General features: G+C 41.3%; 2 protein-coding genes across 2 annotated transcripts in view; one reads left to right on the top strand and one right to left on the bottom strand.

Annotated features, from left to right (window-relative positions):
* The window catches only part of LOC134540817 (tribbles homolog 2), a 138,510-nt gene that overhangs the window by 31,163 nt on the left and 85,346 nt on the right, over nt 1-22,001 (top strand). Inside the window, exon 3 of the mRNA XM_063383765.1 lies at nt 15,865-16,154. Within this exon, the coding sequence (XP_063239835.1) occupies nt 15,865-16,154 (290 nt within the window). The remainder of the gene's footprint in view (nt 1-15,864; nt 16,155-22,001) is intronic.
* On the bottom strand, nt 9,664-10,569 carry LOC134540911 (uncharacterized). Its single transcript, XM_063383984.1, has 2 exons — nt 10,497-10,569; nt 9,664-9,839 (listed from the first exon to the last, which is right to left on the bottom strand). The coding sequence occupies exons 1-2, from the start codon at nt 10,567-10,569 to the stop codon at nt 9,664-9,666; spliced, it is 249 nt and encodes an 82-aa protein (XP_063240054.1).

Genomic DNA, 22,001 nt, shown 5'->3' with positions numbered 1-22,001 from the left:
GTGAATGTTCGTTCAGAATATTAAATCTCGGAAAGTTCTTCACCGATTGTTTTGAAATTTTGACACAAACGTTGCATTCGAATACGCGCGTGTTTTTTTATATACCTATGTCACAGGTATGTGAAGTTAAAAAAATATATATAAATGAATTTTTGTGTGTTTGTGTTATGTTACGTAAATATATATAGTTAGGTATATATAAACTTTGTTAGAGGTACGTATATAGATATATAACGAGATGTAGAGAGATATAGATAAGGAGATAGATTGGATATGGGTAGAGAGTTAGAGAGGGATTTATATTTAGAGAAATATAGTGACCTTTATAGAGGGACATATGTAGAGATATAAGGAGTAATAGAGAAATGCTTTGTTAAGTGTACCTACTTCAAATAAATTACAAACAAAAAAAATTGAAATGGGTATAACAACGCATGCAAAACTGTGCGTGTTACTGTTTCCTCAAACAATTCTGCCATTTGGAACACGCCAAATCTCTGAACGAAATATGAAGTTCTTAACAGGTAGCGCTATCTATGCAGGGATTACCTCTTCAGCGCTCTCTGCGCTGCTGGTTGAAGGCACTCACAGCTGACTGTATGGAATACTAGTATCTATTTTTTTTGTAACCAGAGCATGCTCACACAGTGTCTTATTCTTTCGTTCATCTATCTATCTATCTATCTCGGTTCTATTTTTTTTTATGGGCGGTAGGGACGAATCATCTCACAATTAGGAGAACCGAAAAACGAGCCCGGCAACGTATATTGCACATTGCTCTCTATACATCTCTTTGGCCAAGTGCCTATTCTCTGTCCTTGTCGCGTCAGAAACGTTTCACAACAATGTTTCATGAAAGAAGGTTGCACTAAAATTCGGCCTTGTAATTTTACTCTCGTCGCCGTTTCACGTCAATGAAACTTTTGTTACCGGATAAATCCGCGAGATCCCCATGTCTCTTGTGTGTTGGTGATCCAGCCAGGGTTGCCGAACCTCGAGAAAAAGTACAGACGCCGTGAAGTATTTACGGGCGGTCGTGAATGAAGCAATATGTCGTCAACGCAGAAAATCGAAAGCGAAAACCGTTTTTTTTTTCTTCTCTCCCTACCGTGCGGGGGCGTGGGCGCTGGGCGATGTTCGATTGTTGCATTGTCGGGCCCGCAGGTGTTGCAACATCTGGCCGCGCCCTGGCGCTGCGATCGCGGGTTGTTGCGAGACGGCAGTGGATCCACACGCTTCTCGGAAACTCCAGGGCGTTTCGAAGGCGCATCTCGCCGTTTCACAACTTAAAACTAAGGGGCGACTGAAATGCTGCCCCTTGGAAGGGCAGCCCTTCGGGATTTTTCTGACAGTAGTGTTTTTTGAAAGGTTGTCTGAACTGTTGCCTCTTGGATGGGATCCTCTTGGATGGACAGCTCTTCAGTATTTTTTCTGACAGTTGTTAGTTTGTAAAGCGACTGGAAGGACAGCCCTTCCAGTATCTTAAAATGTGTCTATTTTCGTAATTTTATAATCCTGAATTATTTCCTCTTGGAAGGGCAGCCCATCAGAATTTTTCTGACAGTGGTGTTTTTGAAAGTTTGTCTGAATAGTTGCCCCTTGGAAGGGCAGCCCATCAGGATTTCTCTGACAGTTAGTTTGTAAAGTGACATAACCTAACCTAACTAACCTAACCACTGTCAGAAAAATCCTGAAGGGCTGCCCATCCAAGGGGCAACAATTCAGAAAACCTTTCAAAAACACTACTGTCAGAAAAATCCTGATGGGCTGCCCTTCCAAGGGGCAAGTTTTCAGTATTATTTAAACACTTAAAGAAACATGTTTTCAGAAATTGGATGTGCTGCCCTTCCAGTCGCTGTACTAGCAAACCATTGCCAGAAAAATACTGAAGGGCTGCCCTTCCAAGGGGCAACAATTCAGCTCCCCCTAAACTAATATTCGGAACTAAGCTGCATGCTCATTTTAGCAGTTCATGAAAATTTTCGAAAAAAAAAAAAAAAAAAAAAAAAAAAACATTTATTTCGGCGCTCTATATTTTACTGCGCTCTGTTCTTCTCGAGAAACAACGTCGGGACATCGCAACTGTAGCGACGATGCGACGACATTCACGTCGGGACCAGGGATGCCAACTTGGGGGTTTCCCCCCCAAATTTAGGGGTAACCAAGATGTAATGGGAGTTTGTTTGTAGGGGGTACATTTATTTAGGAGGATTTTTTTTTAGCGAGTACATTATTTAAGAAATTTTTGTTAGGGCTTGAAGTTAAAGTGTATATCTTGAAAACAAAGTGAAAAAAAAAAGAAAAAAGAACAGCAACACAAGTGGCGCTGGTGGCTGAATTTCGCACTGACCAGCAAAAACAACTTGCTGGTCAAGAGAATTCCGTTTTTTACTTTTACCGTTCAACGTTTTCACGTTGTCAGTTGACCGTTAGTTTGTTGTGTACTCGCGAGTTTTATTGGATTGCAAAGTAAGTCGTTTATGGTTTTTTTCTGTGGTGCCAAGGAATTTAAAAAAAAATAAACAAGAATAATAATTATTTATGTTCAAATCTTCTCCAGAAAGAAAAAAAAATCTTCAAAAATATACGAAATTTTGGGAGACCGATCCAGAACTTCAAGGTTAGTAAATATGTATTCTTTAAACCGAAATTAAATTCTTACATATATAAAATTGTAGATACTGAATGTTATTTTTCAAAATTATTATGCTCTGTTTGGGTAGGGAAAAAAAGAAATCTATGGTTCAAGAGAGAGAGAGAGAGAGAGTATGTGAATGTGTGTATGTATGTATGTGTGTGTATATGTGTGTATGTATGTATATATAATATATAATATATATAGCTCTCAAACAGGATGTGCAATGAAAACATTATGGGTTATTAATCGAAATCTAGGGGGATTTGAGGTTGGTCGTAGGGGGAACATTCTGTAGGAGTTGGCATCACTGTCGTCGAGGCCCTGTCACGCTCTCCAGGTTTGAGGGTTATAGCGTCATAGAAAACCTCATTAGCGTAGCCGTGTTTGTCTGTCAAGTTGGATGACTTGAATTCCATCAAATATTTTACGTATAGGACGGGTTCTGAAATAGGTATGTTGGACGCAATTGGCCAATCGAAATCGTTCCCAGCGAAAACAAATGACATCCGTTTCCGTCATGATTCTCTGAAATGGCGAAAACACGGGCCTTTGAAGATGTTATAAAAGTGAAATAACCAAAATTAGGTTTATATCATTGTCGGACGCCATTTTATGTGTAAAAAATAAAACTATTTTTCTATATCTTTCAAAAATCACAGCCATTTTTTTATTATATAACAAACATTCTTAATTAAACTTATATGTAAAAAAATGCATAGGTATAATAAGCTCATAAATTTCATCCAACATTGCGATGCAGTATTTAATTTCAAAATTGAGATTACAATTGAAAAGTTTTAAGATAGCTCAGACCCAAAAATAAAATTTGATAGTGTGACACGATTAAAAAAAAAAAAAAAAATTGGAGATGGAGAAAATTGGAAGCTATTTTCCGTTCAATACTACCTTTCGACTCTGTTCTCGAATATATTTGGAAACAAATATTTGAACAGCAGGACAGGACATTTACGGAGTGATAGGACGCTACCAGAGAACCAAACAAAGCACAAATCGCCGTACAATCGGTGAAGTAGCTGTGAATATTAATGGTGGTTTGCTCCTTTTACGAATTAGAATTTCTGTCGTAAAAACAGTCATTTTGTAAAAAAAAAAAAAAAAAAAAAACCCAAACCAAACTTCCGCAAATATGGCGCAACAATTTGCTGAAGACAAAAACGCTTCAGACAATAACCATTTTATCATGCAAAACATGGCCACCTCTTGATTTCTGCTATTAGTGCTTTCTTCGTTTTGGCTTGCGTGCTTTGTTGCCAGATATACCCCATAGAGCACAAAACCTTTATACGCAACTTTATGATGTAGGTAACGAAAACATTTAAAAATTTTATTTGTAAAAATTTGGTAATGTAAAAATTTGTAATTTTATTATATTTCATAAACAGCATTATCTGATAATATAAGATTTTTTATTTTTAACGATATTTATTTGAAAGGCGCCATCTTTGTTTCACCAGTTTTTTTTATTTATTTATTGTTTTTATTTTACTATAGAGCATAATTTCATGGATTGCGTCACGCTCTGCATTATTGTAAAGAATTGTACGTTAAATTTCGTGTCCTAGTTTCGTATTTATGAGTGTATCTGCAACATGTGAACACGTTGTTTGCGCGTTACAGAGGTTAGATGTCACGTTTCTTTTGGCGAGTTCTGAAAGACTCGTACACATTATTTTTTTTGACGTGGCGTCTAATAAATCGATGAACGCCGGCTGCACGCACGAAAAAGGATGACTCATTGTCCCGTTACGATTTGTCCCGTTACGCTCGTACGCTTGCGCCGCATCTATCTATCTTCCACTCGATTGGAACAACCATCGATTTGACTTTTTCGAGGCACATTAAACTTGAAACACTCCCATTCGTTTCCTACTTTTCCTATCATCGTCCTATCCTCAACAGAATAACACAGATTGGAAGAAGTTAAATAGCAAACATGTATAAAAGTTATAGTTAAAATAATCTCTTCGTTAAAGTAATAAACATATTAAAATTAATGAGTGCAAATAAAAGTAAATTTATCAATTAAATTGTAGATTTAATAATTTCACTCCTTCTTTGTATCCATACAAAATAGTGATTTAAATAAAAATGATTCAATTTTATTCATAAAAGTATGCAATAATTTCATCAATGTTTTGTTATGACGTTGTCACGTTAAACTATCGTCCGTAAACCGACTTTACAGACAACCATTTTTTTCTATTTTTTTTTTTACAGAAACATTTGCCACTAAACGCAAAACTGCGCAGTTACACGCGCGAACTGTAGCGTGAAAATTTTGATTTCGCGCGCATCCAGACACCACTCCACTGGCCGAGAGGGCGCGCGATTCCAGTGACGTGACGTGACGTGACGTGACATGACATGACTAGGGACCGGAAAAATTCGCGGGTTCAATGACCTGTAGGATGAACTCCATAGTTCTACGTACACTCGGTCACATGTGACCCACTTATTGGTTGCTGTCTTGTGAGACGTCCCAACGTAGCAGCCTGTGATTCGATACAGCTTTGGTTGGGTGTTTCTCATTGGCTCAGAGTCATCTAGGTGAGTTGTGAGCCAATAACAGAGACTGCATTGCGGTATAACTATTTGTATTTTAGCCTATCGCGAAATTAACTCGCGAATTTTTCCGGTCTCTAGACATGACACATGACATGACACGTTAACGCTAGTCTACAGTTAGCTATACCAGTGCCGTCAAGTAATGCTTAGGGGCGGGCATTTTTCGCGAATAAAGCTGAACGCCTGTTAGACTGCAACAAGGTATTCGCGCACCAGCGGTTTCTTCCTTGTGATTGGCGGCCGTCTGCGAGAGAAGTCGTTGCCTTATTTGACCGAGCCACTCAGGACGCGTTTGCTTCCTGCTGAATTACTGTGATTTGTGTTTTAACAATCGCCATGTACCTGAAAGAAACTCGCACAATCACGAAACACAGACGATAATACAGTGTTTAAACTTTCAGCTGGTCTCGGAATCTTTTAGCGAAATATGCATGGCCCTAGTAATGCTGATTTTTCGCAGACATTACTGATGTGGATGTCCAGTTACGGAAATAACAGCGAAACCTCATTAATACAGACCCTGTTAATACAAAACTCTCATGTTAATACAAAGTGTTTTCACAGTCCCTAGTAGTTACATAGGAGTTATAATGCAAATGATTTTTTTACTGCAAAAGTGGGGTTATTATTTAGTTTCAACTAAAATAATACTAATGTTATTATTTTGGTCCAGTGTAGTTTTGAGGGAAAAAAGCCTAGAAACTACATATTTTTCGAAAAGATGGTATTTCATTTTAGGTAGTTTCTAATCCTTTGCTTTATTCTTCTATAATAAATCCTCTAAAAGTAGTACAATATAAATTATGTTAAAAAAAAACTCACACACCACATTTGTATTGGTGCTGTATAAAATTGTGTGCAAGTTTCTTGTGTTATATGTGTATTGTATTAAATGAAAAAAAAATACACACTTACTTGAATTTCATTTAGAAATAATATATAATTGTGATTCAGTTTTGCAATAATTTGGGTTATACAAACCTCGTTATTGCAAAGCGACCAAATTATAGTCCCTTCAGGTTTGATTGTACAAAGTGTTTTTTTTTTATTAAGGAAGCAGAGAGACTTAACGATACGTCAGGAATATAGTGTGTCTTATGAACTCTTCGTGAAATAAATTTTCACGTATATAGCCCGTTCATTGTTGGCTGCATGAATGAGAGAATTATTTTGGGGAAATCCAGTTCATATAACTAGGTGTGCTATAAGAAACAATTTCACGTATAGATTCAAGTATTGAATATTTAATATAAATCCGGAAACTTATTTTTGTTTTTATTTAAACATATGGCGGTTCGTTGACTGTAAATTTTTAAATGGTTAATGGTGGTATTAGCTCATATGTGTACGTCTGAAAATTGGCAGTACTGCGACACGCATTAACTACCAGAGATTAGGAAAGGATATATGGAAGGAGCATTAGCCATCAGACATGAAGCAATTTTTTTTCCCCAATTTTGTTTCTTCATAATTTTCACATAACAATATGGCGGACTTTTTTATGTTTGCATCAGCTGTTCTAGCCTTCTTTTACTAACGACTGTAGTTAAAAGCTGTTCAAAAGTCCAAAAACGAATCTCGTCATACAAATGTGATGACATGAGTTTACATTTTTCTCCGATTTAACCTGCAATGCAGGTACAGCTGATTCATTTGTACGTGTAGTACCTACACTTTTGGGTTCACCCCCCCCCCCCCCTTTTCGCGTCTAGAATCGGACCTTATGCTCCGTCTGTATATTTCCCTGATCTCTGTTAGCTGCCGGTTGTTCACCAAAAACACTGTTTGACAGAACAGCATAGGCGTAGAGACACGTGTGTCAGTGGTAGTGGTTTTGAGAACTGTCAGATGCGAGACGAAACACGCGAGACAGACGATTTGACAGAACAGCATAGGGGTAGAGACACGTGTACCAGTGGTAGTGGTTTCGAGAACTGTCGGATGTGAGACGAGACACGCGAGACAGAAGAGACAGACGATTTGACAGAACAGCAGAGGCGTAGAGATACGTGTGCCAGTGGTAGTGGTTTTGAGAACTGTCAGATGTGAGACGAGACAGACGATTTGATAGAACAGCAGTGGCGTAGAGACACGTGTGCCAGTGGTAGTAGTTTCGAGAACTGTCGGATGTGAGACGAGACACGCGAGACAGACGAGACAGACGATTTGACAGAACAGCAGAGGCGTAGAGATACGTGTGCCAGTGGTAGTGGTTTTGAGAACTGTCGGATGTGAGACGAGACACGCGAGACAGACGAGACAGACGATTTGACAGAACAGCAGAGGCGTAGAGATACGTGTGCCAGTGGTAGTGGTTTTGAGAACTGTCAGATGTGAGACGAGACAGACGATTTGATAGAACAGCAGTGGCGTAGAGACACGTGTGCCAGTGGTAGTAGTTTCGAGAACTGTCGGATGTGAGACGAGACACGCGAGACAGACGAGACAGACGATTTGACAGAACAGCAGAGGCGTAGAGACACGTGTGCGAGTGGTAGTAGTTTTGAGAACTGTCAGATGCGAGACGAAACACGCGAGACAGACGAGACAGACGATTTGACAGAACAGCAGTGGCGTAGAGACACGTGTACCAGTGGTAGTGGTTTTGAAAACTGTCGGATGTGAGACGAGACATAACGAGACAGACCACGCCGCTGACTCGGGCGGAAGTGGTGGCGGGTGGGCGGGCGACGAGTCCTTGTCTGCGCAGCCTCCCGTTTCCGGTCTGAGGGACGGTTTCCCATCTCCGCTTCCTGCTCGGCTCGGCTCGGCTCGGCTCGTCTTCATTCATCTCCGGGGACGCTGCCCCGTGCTTGTTAACTCCCACGCACCCGTAAATACTTACTTCCTGTTTCCTTCTATACCAGCCACTGGGCTTCCCTACGTTCTTCGAGCGGTTCTTGCAAGAAAGACTGTTTCAAGACGTTGTTTATGACACACACACACACACCATGTATGTCATAAGTAGAGACCTGCAAAATTCGCAGATTCATTGACCTCCACAGTCCTTTAAATACTCGCGGAAACGACACCTGTTCATAGGCTACGGTTAGTGTTTCCCATTGGCTCACAGTTCCCCGGATAAAATGTGGGCCAGTCGCAGAAGCGGTACGAAGATATAGTTGTTTTTGATGCTAGCCTATCGCGAAATGAATCCGCATATTTTGCATGTCTCTAGTCATAAGAAACCTCGATAAAACATTTTAAAAAAATGAATATACAAACACACAGAAAAAAAAGCTTAGATCGGTCGAAGTCACAAAATTAAAAAAAAAAAAAAAAATTGGTTTGTCTTTAAAGTCGGTTTACGGACGATAGTTTAACGTGACGTCATAACAAAACATTGATGAAATGATTGCATACTTTTATGAACAACATTGAATAATTTTTATTGAATTATCACTATTTTTTATGGATACAAAGGAGGAGTAAACTGAAATATACAATTTAATTGATAAATTTACTTTTATTTGCACTCATTGATTCAAATATGTTTATTACTTTAACGAACAGATTATTTTAACTATAAATTTTATACATGTTTGCTATTTAACTTCTTCCAATCTGTGTTATTCTGTTAAGGATAGGACGATGATAGGAAAAGTAGGAAACAAATTGGAGTGTTACAAGTTTAATGTGCCTCGAAAAAGTCAAATCTATGGTTGTTCCAATCGAGTGGAAGAGAGATAGATGCGGCGCAAGCGTAAAATGAGCGTAACGGGACAATGAGTAATCCTTTTTCTTGCGTGCAGCCGGCGTTCATCGATTTATTAGACGTTGTCACGTCGAAAATAATAATTACATCACAGACGGACAAAATGGGCCAACAGCGACGAGACAGTAGCGCGTATGCAGTTTTAAACTATTTCTTGATGATGGACCATCGGAGCGTAGAAAGATCGAAGCGTTCCGACCTGAAGCGAGATAGTAAATTACGTAAAGTGCCATTCACGACCTGGATATGTTTTTTTTAGGCACTAAAGTCCGGATAATGTTTCAATTTTTTGGTTGAAGGGCCTTCAAAAAATTGTTTAATTGCATGACATTAAAAAAAAAAACTCTTAGACGTCGTCTGGGATATGTTGTATTTTAGCATGAAAATCGATTGTGTTTTATAACAGGATCCTGCCATCGTCAAATGGAAAGGCGTCAGTGGTCCAAGACTGTAATTTGGCCCTTTTGACAGCTAAAAGTGCATCTGTCAGTTTATTAGTCCTCCGTATTCTAGTATATCTACAACCCGATGTGCTCCTTTCTCGATTCTTCCCCACATTCCTCTCCTCATTTTCGTGCCTGTGTGTTTCCTCGTGTTATTTCTGCGCGCCACATGTTGCAAAAATTTATATTTAGAGCGTCGGCCTTTTTTTCGCAGGCCGGCGCCGAAAGCGGGCTAGTAGGGCAGTGTAACGGTTCGTGCGTGTGTGGAGATATAGCACTTCCTACCTGGCTCTCTCGCTCTTCCTGCGTATCAGTCTATCTCTTACCCACTCGGCCTCTCTCTCTGGCTTCTTCGTCTTCTTTATACATGCTCTCTTGCTCTCTGTCATCTTTATACATGCTCTCTTTGTCTCTGACTTCTTTATACATGCTCTCTTTGTCTCTGTCTTCTTATTATCTGCTCTCTTTGTCTCTGTTTTCTTCACATCTCCTCTCTTTGTCTCCGTATTCTTCATTTCTCCTCTCTTTGTCTTTGTCTTCTTTATATCTGCTCTCTTTTTGTCTCTGTATTCTTTATCTCTGCTCTCTTTTTATCTTTGTCTTCTTTATCTCTGCTCTCTTTGTCTTCTTTCTCTGTGGTGCCTATGTGTCTCGTTTTATCTTGTGCTATCTTTTTGCCTTTTCGTCTTCCTTGAATCTGGCATATATATCTCTTTCTCTGTGGTGCCTTTGTGTCTTGTTTTATCCTGTGCTGTCTTTGCGTCTGTTTCTCTTCGTTGGCTCTGTGTAGGTATATCTTCTTTTACACTGGCATGTATATAACTTTTCTCTCTTTGTCTTCTCTCCCTCTGTGTTGCCTTGTGTGTGTGTGTTTGTTTTATCCTTTGCTGTGTTTGTCTCTGCGTGTGCTCCTGAGGTATTGAGGTCGGCAGACGGCTGGCCGTGGGCCGGGGGCGGGTATCGCGGCCAGGACCAGGGGCGGGGGGATGCGCCCTCGTTTCGCCAACCCCCTCCCACTTGCTCCCCCCTCCCTACCTCATCCACCTGGGTCCAGTACACTGTCAGCTAGGCGCTCCTGCATTGCTGTACCTGCTCTATCTCTCTGCGTCCTCGCCCCTGTTCTTATCATCCTTCTCTTTGCTCTCTTTTGTCTTCTTTCTCTCCGCTACCTTGTTGACTTGTTTCATACTGTCTCTCCTCGCCCCTGTTCTTATCATCCTTCTCTTCTCTCTTCCGTTGTCTTCTTTCTCTCCGCTACCTTGTTGACTTGTTTCATCCTGTGTGTCCTCGCCCCTGTTCTTGTCATCCTTCTCTTTGTCTTCTTTCTCTCCGCTACCTTTGTCTCTTGTTTTATCCTGTGCTGTCGTTGCCTCTATTTGTCTTCTTTGTTTCTGTGTTTGCTCACCAGGTAATATAAAAATTTATTCCCCCCCCCCCCTTTTTTTTTACACTTTAATTATCATGTACACTTAATTAACCAGGAAATTTAGCATTCACGAAAGCAAGCTTGTATGAACTGTACTGAACGTACTGAACCTTGTTTTTCGAGTTGTGAAAGCCCAGGCAAGTGTAATTACAAACAATTTCGTGACGTATCCCCATTAGATAGATGATCATGGGTAAAAAAAAACTGTCGATAAATTTTGAGACGAGATATATGCCGTGGTACATTTACGAGTAAAAAACAATGATATTTATGTAATAGTAAGAAAAAGTCGATAAAACGAAATAACCAACCTGGCCACAAAAAATATAAACACGTATTTGCAATATGGCGCAAAAGCTGTATTCATATTTCATGTTTCTCTAAAGTTGCTGTAATATTTAATACTTATTGTAACTTTGAGTAAATTAAAAATGCACACATGCTAAGACCAAATATTAATATCTGTAAGTTTAAAGTATTTTTTATAAAGTACAACCAACATCCTGAGTAAAATAAAATGTATCATAGAAACGTGTACAAGTAATTTATAAAAGAAAATAAACTAGGTCAACATAACGTGTGTCCTTGACACACAACACTTCAGACCTTCACAAGATATAACAGCTCAAGAATAATTTATGTATGCATGGTCATTAAAAAAAATTATGGGGAAGGGGGGGGGGGGCGCTTTCGCCTTGTCAAGGATGTGTGTGTGTTTGTGAAGCCTGATGATAAGTTCGACATTCGCTGGTGTCTTAAGCACAGTATCGCCTCTAAGGCGCACATGAAATGGTGTGCATGGGACAAGTATGAGATTTGAACGTTATCCATGACATAATATAGCTAAAGATCTAAAAACACTCGTTTTAGCGATCTTCACTCTTGTAAAAAAAAATGCAGTTTAATACTTATTACGGTAATTAAACTACTTATCCGCCCTCGCTGTATCATTTAATGCTTTTAGTAAACAGATTGCACTCTTGACATTTTCAAATCGCCCGGTTTTCTTCTGAAGCTCCACACATAATTAAGTGTCCCCGGATGGAAGTAAACTTGAAATTGTAAACCTAGGTAGCGAACGAATAACATGTGTTCTCATTTTGCAAAAACACTACGAAACTCGGCCACGAAAATTTAACGTAGAATGCTTTTAAAAAAATTGGTTGTCTGTAAAGTCGGTTTACGGATGATAGTTTAACGCGACGTCATAAGAAAACATTGATGAAATGATTGCATACTTTTATGAATAAAATTGAATCATTTTTATTGAATTATCACTATTTTGTATGGATACAAAGAAGGAGTGAAATGAAATTTACAATTTAATTGATAAATTTACTTTTATTTGCACTCATTAATTCAAATATGTTTATTACTTTAACGAAGAGATTATTTTAACTATAACTTTTATACATGTTTGCTATTTATCTTCTTCCAATCTGTGTTATTCTTTTAAGGATAGGACGATGATAGGAAAAGTAGGAAACGAATGGGAGTGTTTCAAGTTTAATGTGCCTCGAAAAAGTGAAATCGATGGTTGTTCCAATCGAGTGGAAGAGAGATAGATGCGGCGCAAGCGTACAATGAGCGTAACGGGACAATGTGCGCAACGGGACACTTTTTCGTGCGTGCAGCCGGCGTTCATCGATTTATTAGACGTTGTCACGTCAATAATTCCGAGCGTGATAAATACACATGTAAATTGTGTTTTCAACCACATTTTATAGACGCGAAGCACATGTAGTTTCCGCAACCGCCGCTAGAAATTCGTCGACGTTATTGAAACATTTGATTAGCAGACAGAAAATTTAAACTATACAGTGAAACTGCTCCGACTAAAGCGAAAAAAAAAAAAAAAAGAATTTAAACAATACCAAACCCCCGGCTCTGTACCTGATTTTCGACAAGGAATTTCATTAAAATAACTGTCCATCTTGTTGAAATTTACTAAACGATTAATGCCATAAAGTTTCCCTTTGGCTTTGTGAACTTTTTGTGGTTCGCGCCATCCGCCACAGTTGGCAGCACCGTAGTTGTCGCACATTTCCGTTTCGTCTGACTTCCGTTCCATTCACGAAAATACTCTTGCCGAAAGCCGTTCACCGAGAGGTAGGATGTAACACGTCCATTATTGAAAACTAGTCAAATAAGTTTAACGAACTCAAAAGTTAGAGCAAACAATTCGTTTCAAATTCAAACCATTTAACAGTTTGAATTTTTTTTTAAAAAATGAACAGTGACGCCAACCCCACAAGTCCTTAATGACTCCTACATTCGAAACGCCGACGAAATAAGTTATTTGGCACGAATTATTTTTAAACTGGTAAACTAAAATCAGATTTCTTCATCGAAGTCACATTATTCAACATTAAATTTACTTCGTTTAATGTAGCTTTTTCACGTATGACACAAGCCTTCTCCACGGTCTTCAATACAGCCGGTGTAGACCCTATCTAGCGACGACCCCCTGCTTGTCTCTTGGTAGAATTATTATTCGTGAATTTATTTTAACTGCATGTTGTCTGATTGGCGGGAGTCGACCCGCCACTGATGGCAGCCACGGTGCACTCTGAGCAGAGGGGGGTAGGGGAGGGGAGAGTTCGTAGCCGTCGCCTGCAGGCCCGTAAACAAGTTGCGCAAAAAAAATGGCGACCTCGTCTAAATCGCGGAGTGACGTAATCGCAGGCTTCGGGCCGTTGTACAATCGCCCCCGTCGCGCGGAGAGGGGATGATAACACCCCCCCCCCCCCTCTTCCCGGGCTGGCCTGCGGGCGACAGTGCCTCTCCGCATGGCAAGGGTGTACGCAGGATTTCCTTTCCTTTATTGGAGTGGTAGGGGTGAGGGGTTTCTATATCCCTCTCCCCCTTGCAGGGCCGGCGCGTCCATACAGGCGAACTAGGCAACCGCCCAGGGCGCCAAGTAGCTGGGGGCGGCGCAGCACGACACACAACTGATATAATTATGTTTAACGATTATTGCAACCAGGTGAAAATGGATTTTTGTAACAGTTTGGAATGTTTATATTGATATAAGTAATTATTTAAAGTCCACGGTGACCTGTTTATGATTTGTAATAAGTAAAAAGGAAAAAAAAAACACAAGCCTGCTTACATTTGATTGTTGACAAAATATTAGGCTTACGTGATGTATTTTGAGGCAAGGACGATTTTGTTTGGGGTGTCCTGCCGGGGGGGGGGGGGGGTCATTAAGGTTTTTCGCCTAGGGCGCCAATTTACCTTGCACCGGCCCTGCCCCCTTGGCTCTTGTTGCTGTTGGGTGGAACTTGGGAACTAATCACAGGCTTGGGTCAAACGCCTCGTGATACTCCTGGGCTGGAGTTTACTTTGAGTAGACCACAGGTTAGCCGCCTAGCTCTGATAGCTTGCAGGGCATAGCAGTTCTTGTCACAGGCGACGGGCGTGCATCAAAGCGGGGGTAAGACGAGCCTGCATGCTGGCTCGCAAAGACTCGGCACAAATCAGATCTGGCGCTGGGAACGGATTGGGGGAGACTGGCCTGACTAAGGTTAAGTGGGATTGTGCAGAGAGTGGAAAAAGTTTTAAATTTTAGTTATAAAATTACTGATAAAATTATGGTTCAAAATTTAAATTTAAAATTGTGCCAAAAAATGCTAATTGGCGGCACATCAGGAGTGTTATCTGTTTCAGTGAGGCGGACCCTCGCTAGTATTTCTAGCACGTTATCGCTTCTAAGCGCAAGGCTGCGAAATGGCGCACGGTCTTCTCGTCGTCCATAGGACGACTATGACATTCGAGCGGTGACAGTAACATTATATGGCCCAGAAATGAAGGTAGAGGTGCAATGAGAGCTTAAGTGCTTTCAAGAATCTGTACGAATGTTTTTCATGACTATAAATCACTCTGAAAACACAGTTTTAACTCTTCTGAAAAATACTGTTTTAAAACTTAATCCGAAATTGAAACTACATTACGGCCCTCAGCGAAATATGGAAAATGCTTTTCGTAAATAGTCCCATCTCGGATATCTCGAGTAGTTTTGAAATCACGTTTTCCCTGCAGCTCTTGCGCACCATGTGCGTGCCCGGGTAGGCCGGGGCCTGAAGGTGGAGTGGATGTCAGTGATTTTTAGTTAATATAAAGGCAAATTTAATTTCAGACCTGGTATAAACTCTGAATGTTTATTCATGTGCTGTATAGTTTGGAATTAACCGCTTGCAATGATTGTTGTGGCTGTAAAGGTTATATCACTCCTCATTTTCACCCGATAAAGTCGGTTGGTGGGAACTTCTACATGTCATGACTAACCAATCTATCCCCAGTGTGCGTCTTCTGTAATCGAGCTCGCGGGACCATCGGCGAGGGTGGCGCGCATGCATTGATTGTTTGTGGGTGTCAAGGTTGCCTCACTCTTTTCTCTCTTTTCTCCCCCTAAAAAGGGGTGGGGAGCTGCGTCATATGGGCGGTGGGCTGCGACGTAGGGGAGGGGAGCTGCGACGTAGGGGCGGGAGCTGTGACTAAGGGGTGGTGGGTGGGCTGCGACGTAGGGGTGGTGGGCTGCGACGTAGGGGCGGGGGGCTGCGCCGTAGGGGCGGGGGGGCTGCGCCGTAGGGGCGGGGGGCTGCGCCGTAGGGGCGGGGGGCTGCGCCGTAGGGGCGGGGGGCTGCGCCGTAGGGGCGGGGAGCTGCGCCGTAGGGGCGGGGAGCATCGCCGTAGGGGCGGGGGGCTGCGACGTAGGGGCGGTGGGCTGCGACGTAGGGGCGGTGGGCTGCGCCGTAGGGGCGGGGAGCTTCGCCGTAGGGGCGGGCAGCTCCGACGTGGGGGCGGGGGGCTGCGCCGTAGGGGCGGGGAGCTGTGACTAAGGGGTGGTGGGCTGCGACGTAGGGGTGGTGGGCTGCGACGTAGGGGTGGTGGGCTGCGACCTAGGGGCGGGGGGCTGCGCCGTAGGGGCGGGGAGCATCGCCGTAGGGGCGGAGAGCTGCGTGATGTAAGGGCGGGGCGCTGCGACAGGCCCCGCCCACGAGTCCCGCCCCAGTGGTGGAGGCCTGTACGCGAGCGCGCGCCCCGGGTGTTGCAGGTGGCGGGCGGCGAGGGCTCGGCGCTGCTGGCAGCGCACTGCCGCCTGGACGCGCACCCGCACGTCAGCTCGCTGCACGAGGTGCTGCACGGGCGCGGCCGCATGTGCCTGGTGTTCCCCGTGTCGCACGGCGACCTGCACTCGCACGTGCGCGCGTGCCGGCGCCTGCGCGAGCCCGAGGCGCGGCGCCTGTTCCGCCAGGTGGCGGGCGCCGTGCGCGCGTGCCACGACCGGGGGCTCGTGCTGCGCGACCTCAAGCTGCGCAAGTTCGTGTTCGCCGACCCGCTCAGGTACGCCCTCTCAACGCCCACTCGTAAACATGCAGTTTTTTTTTTACACCTTGTCAACAACATTCTCACTTAATTAACCACGAAATTCACCACTCACGAAAGCTAGCTTGTATGTGAGTGCATCTAGTCACTTCAAATTAGGTACATGCGGTATTTTGACGATTGTAAACATTTGTAAAAGTATAATAACTGAGAAATAAAATCTATAAAATATAACCTAAGAAACTTTACGTTAGTTATATAAAGATGAAAGTTAAAAAGAGCAATTTATTAAAATTCAATATTATGTATAAACAAAAAACGTATAATTTATTATAAATTATAACATTGTTACGTGAATAAATGAAAATATAATTAAATAAAAATTAATTATAGTTAAAAATTAGTCAAATTAGGCCTCTAATTGGTTTGTATTTTGTATTTATTATATTGACAACTATGTTCAACTCACTGCTATATTAAAAAATTACCTTGCCCGGGGGCCGGGGGTGGAGGGGGAATCGAAATCCCGACCTTCGCGTTATTAGCACGACGCTCTAAGGTTTTGGAGTGGTTGTTTGGAAAACATTGCAGTCGCCATCATACCTACTGATGGTGGTTGTTACAAGTTCTTTTGCCAGCAGACCAGCTACTGTGATTGGCCCACCGCTGCAGCCAATCTGGAACAACTTGTAATTATAACCTCAGTGGGTAACTTACCCTGATGATGGCGACTGCAGTGTCGACCGAAACGTCGGTGATGTATTCGCTTTGGACGTGTCTAAAACCCAGAAGTCAAGCTACTTTAGAAAATAGTTGATTATATTGAGGCACTATTTAAGGTTCTTTAAATGTTTTCTTGAAAAAAAAATATATATTTTTTGTGACATCCTGCCTTATGCCTCCGAAGTACACACATATATATAATTCTGTGTTACAAGTAGAACATTACACCTCAAATTTCCACTTTAAAGTAACACAATGGAAGTTCACACTGGAGTTTTCGCAATTTTAAAAACGTTTTACGAAAAAAATACTGTGAGATTTTATATTTTTCTCTCTACTTTGGTCGTTACGCCATATCCATCACACCCCTTCTAAAACATCGAGCGCCCCACTCCAGAGCACTACACTCTTTTTTTTTTATTCGCTATACTCTGATGAGCATGCATGGTTCGTACTCTCTTGTCCATCCAAAAATTAAGAATTTTTTTTACTATCCATTTACTTCATAGTCTTCACCACTATCAAGAGGTAGAAAACTATTTGTAATATAACAAAATGCATCAAAAAAATTTAAATGTTAGTGAGATATTACTTTTCGTTGGTTAGTTCAATTGTTACAGATAAGACCCTATTGTCCAGCATTACCTCTGTAACACACATCTAACCCACTTGTAGTGCTGATCTGAAATTCTTAACCTTAACATTTTATCACGAATTACATTGGGAGTATCACGTTGTCCACATTCCAGAAAGTCGAGGAAAATCAAAAGAAAGTTGTTACTGGTGAGGGAAATTCGGTGATTTTACTCGAAATCCTGGTAAAAGTGATGGGAAATTCCCGAGTCATGCTCTAGTGTGCAATCCACCCAGACTGTGAGAATTTTTTTTTTCCTGATGGTGTTTTAGCGAAGGTCTAGTCATATACACTGTAAAACGGTGTCCAAGATTCTGTTTGGAATTTTTTTAAAAAAAGTGGAGACAGAGAATGGGGCCATCTGTGGGGATGGTGGAGGTTGGATTTATTTATCTTTGAAATTATCTTTGAAAGATTTGTGCAATGGGAGTGCATGACTTGATGTAAGCTTTTGGACATACGCCATTGCTAAGCACATGTATGTATGTCTGTGGAAGAAAACTACAAAAAACCAAAAGACAAAAAAAAAACACAATTTACGCAAAAATTGCTGTTGTCAACAGGATATATACACCACATGATATTCCATAACAGGAATATGGTCAACAAACAAAGAAAAAAAAATGGATTTATTTTATTTATTTCAGAAAAGTGTAAAAATAGGTGCAGTGTAGTGAATAAATGAACAAATGTTGTCCAGGGAAGATTTTCGGGGGAGATGTAAGGTCACATGGAGAGCGAGGCTGGAAGAGACTTGGACGGGTCGTTACCACAACGCCGAAATACCACAACGCCGAACGTACAATAACGCCGAACACCATAACGCCGAATGTCAAATTGACCGCAACGCCGACAGCTAGAAAACTGCTGTGTACCAAAACGCCGAAAAAATGTCATTGCAGGACTGCCACAAAGGTTAGGTTAGGTAAGGTTAGCAACACAAATTCATTCAGTTGTTTTTCATTTTGCTCCTGTGGCCCCCCTCCCCGCAGCAACATTTTTCGGCGTTACTGTATTTTGGGCGTTGTTGGTACACAGCAGTTTTCTAGCTGTCGGCGTTGCGGTCAATTTGGCATTCGGCGTTATTGTACGTTCGGCGTTGTGGTAAGGACCCGACTCGGACCAGGTCTAGCGGATGGTGACGTCACCACCGGCTAGGCGGTCCAGGGGCAGAGTGCGAGTTCCAACTCGCCGGCTTGCACAACGGGGCGGTCGGGGCGTCGGGGCGTATGTAGATGTGCCTTACAGTCGGCCAGTTGCGCCATCTTCCCACACATCACACACACACACACACACACACACACACACACACACACACACACACACGAGGCGGCGAGGCGGCCACTGGTACTGCAGCGTCACCAACACAGTCCATCATTTTGGAAAACAAGCGGCAGGCGAATGTGTTCATTTCCCCCCCCCCCCCTCACCCCTTCTCCCAATTTTTCCCAAAGAATGAAATTCTTCTACGTACGCTCCTGGTCAAGATAACATTAACTGTGTCCCAAAACCCAATTGTCAAGCCGAGAATGAACGACTGTCCTGAATTTCTGGAATTAAAAAAAAAAATTGATCGTAATTTTTTGAGTTTAATATGCAATTTTTTTTACCTTTAAAAATTCTAAAACCTCCAACCCTTTTCACCAGATTGTTGAATACTGTGCCTACAAATTTATATTTGTTACGCAATTTTTGGAAGAAAAAAAAACCTACTATTGATAACAATACAAACTTAAATCAACATCCTTTTTTTTTTTTGGGTGGAGGGGGGGTGGTAGGATTGTAACTTGGGTAATTCCCACCCGAGGCAAGAACTAATTTTTACGGCCACGTTTTTTTTCGTTTTTCAAACCAACCAATCCAAAACCTGTTCCGACGACACCTCATTATCACCGCCACGCATTAATTCCACTAATCCAAACATTTTTTTTGATTCACTTAGATGGTAAATAAATAGATTTATTTGCAGTCATTTCATTTATTATACATCGCAAGTTGGATAGTACGCAACAATTACCAGTTTTTAAATACTTGATATACAGTATGTATGTTTCAAATGCACTACACATTTGTATAATATTTAATTAAACAAAATTCTACAATAACACCAGACTTGTCCCTGATTAAAAATAATTTCATTTAAATAATCGGGTCCAACAATGATTGTATAACTTGATATAATCAAACACATATGCGTACAGCGTTCCATCAAAAAAAAAAATTTCCCCCATATAATTTGCAATATACTAGTTTTTCAGATGCAACATGGAAAGCGTATACCAACCGTGATAAGGACTTAGACATGCCGAATGTGTATTTCAATTTTTTTTTGACGTGAATACGTATTTTAAAATTGCTTCCATAGTGGGAGGCAATTCAAAATACGAATGATAACAAAATCGGGGGATACAGTTTGGTGTTGCAGCGTGTTGCAGCTACATAACTATCATCTTCATCCCAAAATTTAATTTTACCTCTGGATAGCTAAAGTATCAAAAAATTCGTTACGCTAAGTGAGGACTGTGACGCATCGCGCGCGATGGAGGGGGAAGCGCCGCCATTTTGAGGTCATTTTGCTGCGTTTCGAGATTTCCATTTATTATAACTTTTGACTCGGAGAAGCTACGACGTTCGTTTGGGTTTCAATCGTCAGCTCTCGTCAAAATCTATGAATTGCATATATATAACACATTAGTTGTAAAATAGTTACAGTGAATATATGTGGTGTTAAAATAAAAAATATATATCACGTATTTTATATTTTGTATGGGAAATATTACCTGTTACGTACACGTATTCACGGCCGTGTTCATGGCGGGAAGCCTTCTTTTCACAGACGAGAGAGCCACACCCGAAGTTCCCCGAAGTTCATGCTCGCTTTTTTTTTCCGTACCACAACAGGTGTATTTATCTGGGGGGGAAAAATTCGCGGGCTTTAGTCTCCAAATGCGCGGGTTTAACTTATAAGATGTCATTCTTAAAATTAGCAAGAAGTGATTATAAATACTTTAAAACATTGTGGATGGTTGGTTATATTAGGTAAGTAGGTATAGCTACATTAAAAATACTGTAAAATCATTTTATGGTTGCTTAGCAAATAACTTTTTAATATGTAGCTATCCAGCGCTAGGAAACCGTTTAAATGATTTCACAGTATCTTTAATGTAGCTATCCTAACCAAATCAACCGTCCACAATGTTTGAAGGTATTTATAATGTAGCTAACCTTACCTAATTGGCCATTAGTTATCATGAGTTGTCCATCCTCAAAAAACAATTACAAATATATACCGTTGCCATGTTTATGGTCTTTCCTTTCATCAACACCGCCATATTTATTTACAATAAAAAAACACCACAAATGATTAATTGAACCCAAAAAAAATTGGTTGTCTGTAAAGTCGGTTTACGGACGATAGTTTAACGTGACAACGTCATAACAAAACATTGATTTTAAAAACGTATGTAGTACGCCATGTGTATTTCTTATAGTGGTAGGCGGGAAATTAAAAACCGTACCGATTGTGCTGAAAATCGGTGGACGATCGTTAAATTACATAATATTAATAATTCAAACGACGAAGATATGATTGAAAAGTCAAATCGAGGGTGGTTCCAATCGAGTGGAAGAGAGATGCCACGCATGCGTACAATGAGCATAACAGGACACAACCATGGTGGGACTTCCGTAGTGGGACAATGTGCGTTACGGGACACTTTTTCGTGCGTGCAGCCGGCGTTCATCGATTTGTTAGACGTTGTCAAGTCAAAAACCCGAAGATGCACGATCGGGCGTTTGGCTCTCTCGTCTCTGAAAAGAAGGCTTCCCGTTCATGACACAGCCACGCCTTTTTTTTTTCCCTCGTAAAGCCCAGGTGCTCCATGCACCACGTGATTGGAGAGGCTGTGAGGGCCGGAAACATCTGCCTCGAAACGGGCCGGAAGTCGGGTTGTTCGGGCCCTTTTTGTGTACCCCTCCCTTCTCTCTTTCCACTCTCAGAACCCCGCAGGCGCCCCTTTTCGGCGTTTGTTACACGTTTCCTGTGCCCCCCCCCCCTCCCAACTCTTTTCGCTTGTTCCGTCTTCCCTTTTCTGCGTCCTCAGATACTATTGCTTGAATCCGTGTGTGAATTTGGCGAGTGACTGGTTTTAACGTAGTAGCGCCTATTTTTTTTAAAATACTATTTGCTGTATGTTTAATCACTTTCCTTTTCATGTATGTCTTTGCTTAATTTTTAATTACTTTAAATTAGTTATGGTTGAATCTTTTGTAATAGTTAATATTTGAACATTAAGTTAAAAAATTTTAATTTGTTCTCTTGATATTTGGTCAACATCTTCTTATATCATGCTTTATTTTTAATATTCCACTATTCGATGTGATTGCAGAAAAGTGGTTGAGTGTAAGAAAAGGCGTGCCGCTTTAACTTCGCTTCGCCACCAATAAAGACGATGAATAAATTAATAAATAAATAAAATAAATGTCCTGTAGGCTACTTCGTTTCCTTT

Source organism: Bacillus rossius, chromosome 17 (genome assembly GCF_032445375.1).
Source record: "Bacillus rossius redtenbacheri isolate Brsri chromosome 17, Brsri_v3, whole genome shotgun sequence".
NCBI lineage: Eukaryota > Metazoa > Arthropoda > Insecta > Phasmatodea > Bacillidae > Bacillus > Bacillus rossius.
This window is presented reverse-complemented; position numbering and strand designations above follow the sequence as displayed.

What these genes read in the sequence shown, in the direction of transcription:
- LOC134540911 (XM_063383984.1), bottom strand. Translation starts at nt 10,569, where the DNA reads ATGAAACAAGTCAACAAGGTAGCGGAGAGAAAGAAGACAAAAGAGAGC. An exon ending in GAAGGATGATAAGAACAGGG is followed by an intron (nt 9,840 to 10,496) that starts GCGAGGACGCAG and finishes CAAAGAGAGCAG; the next exon opens with ATAATAAGAAGACAGAGACA.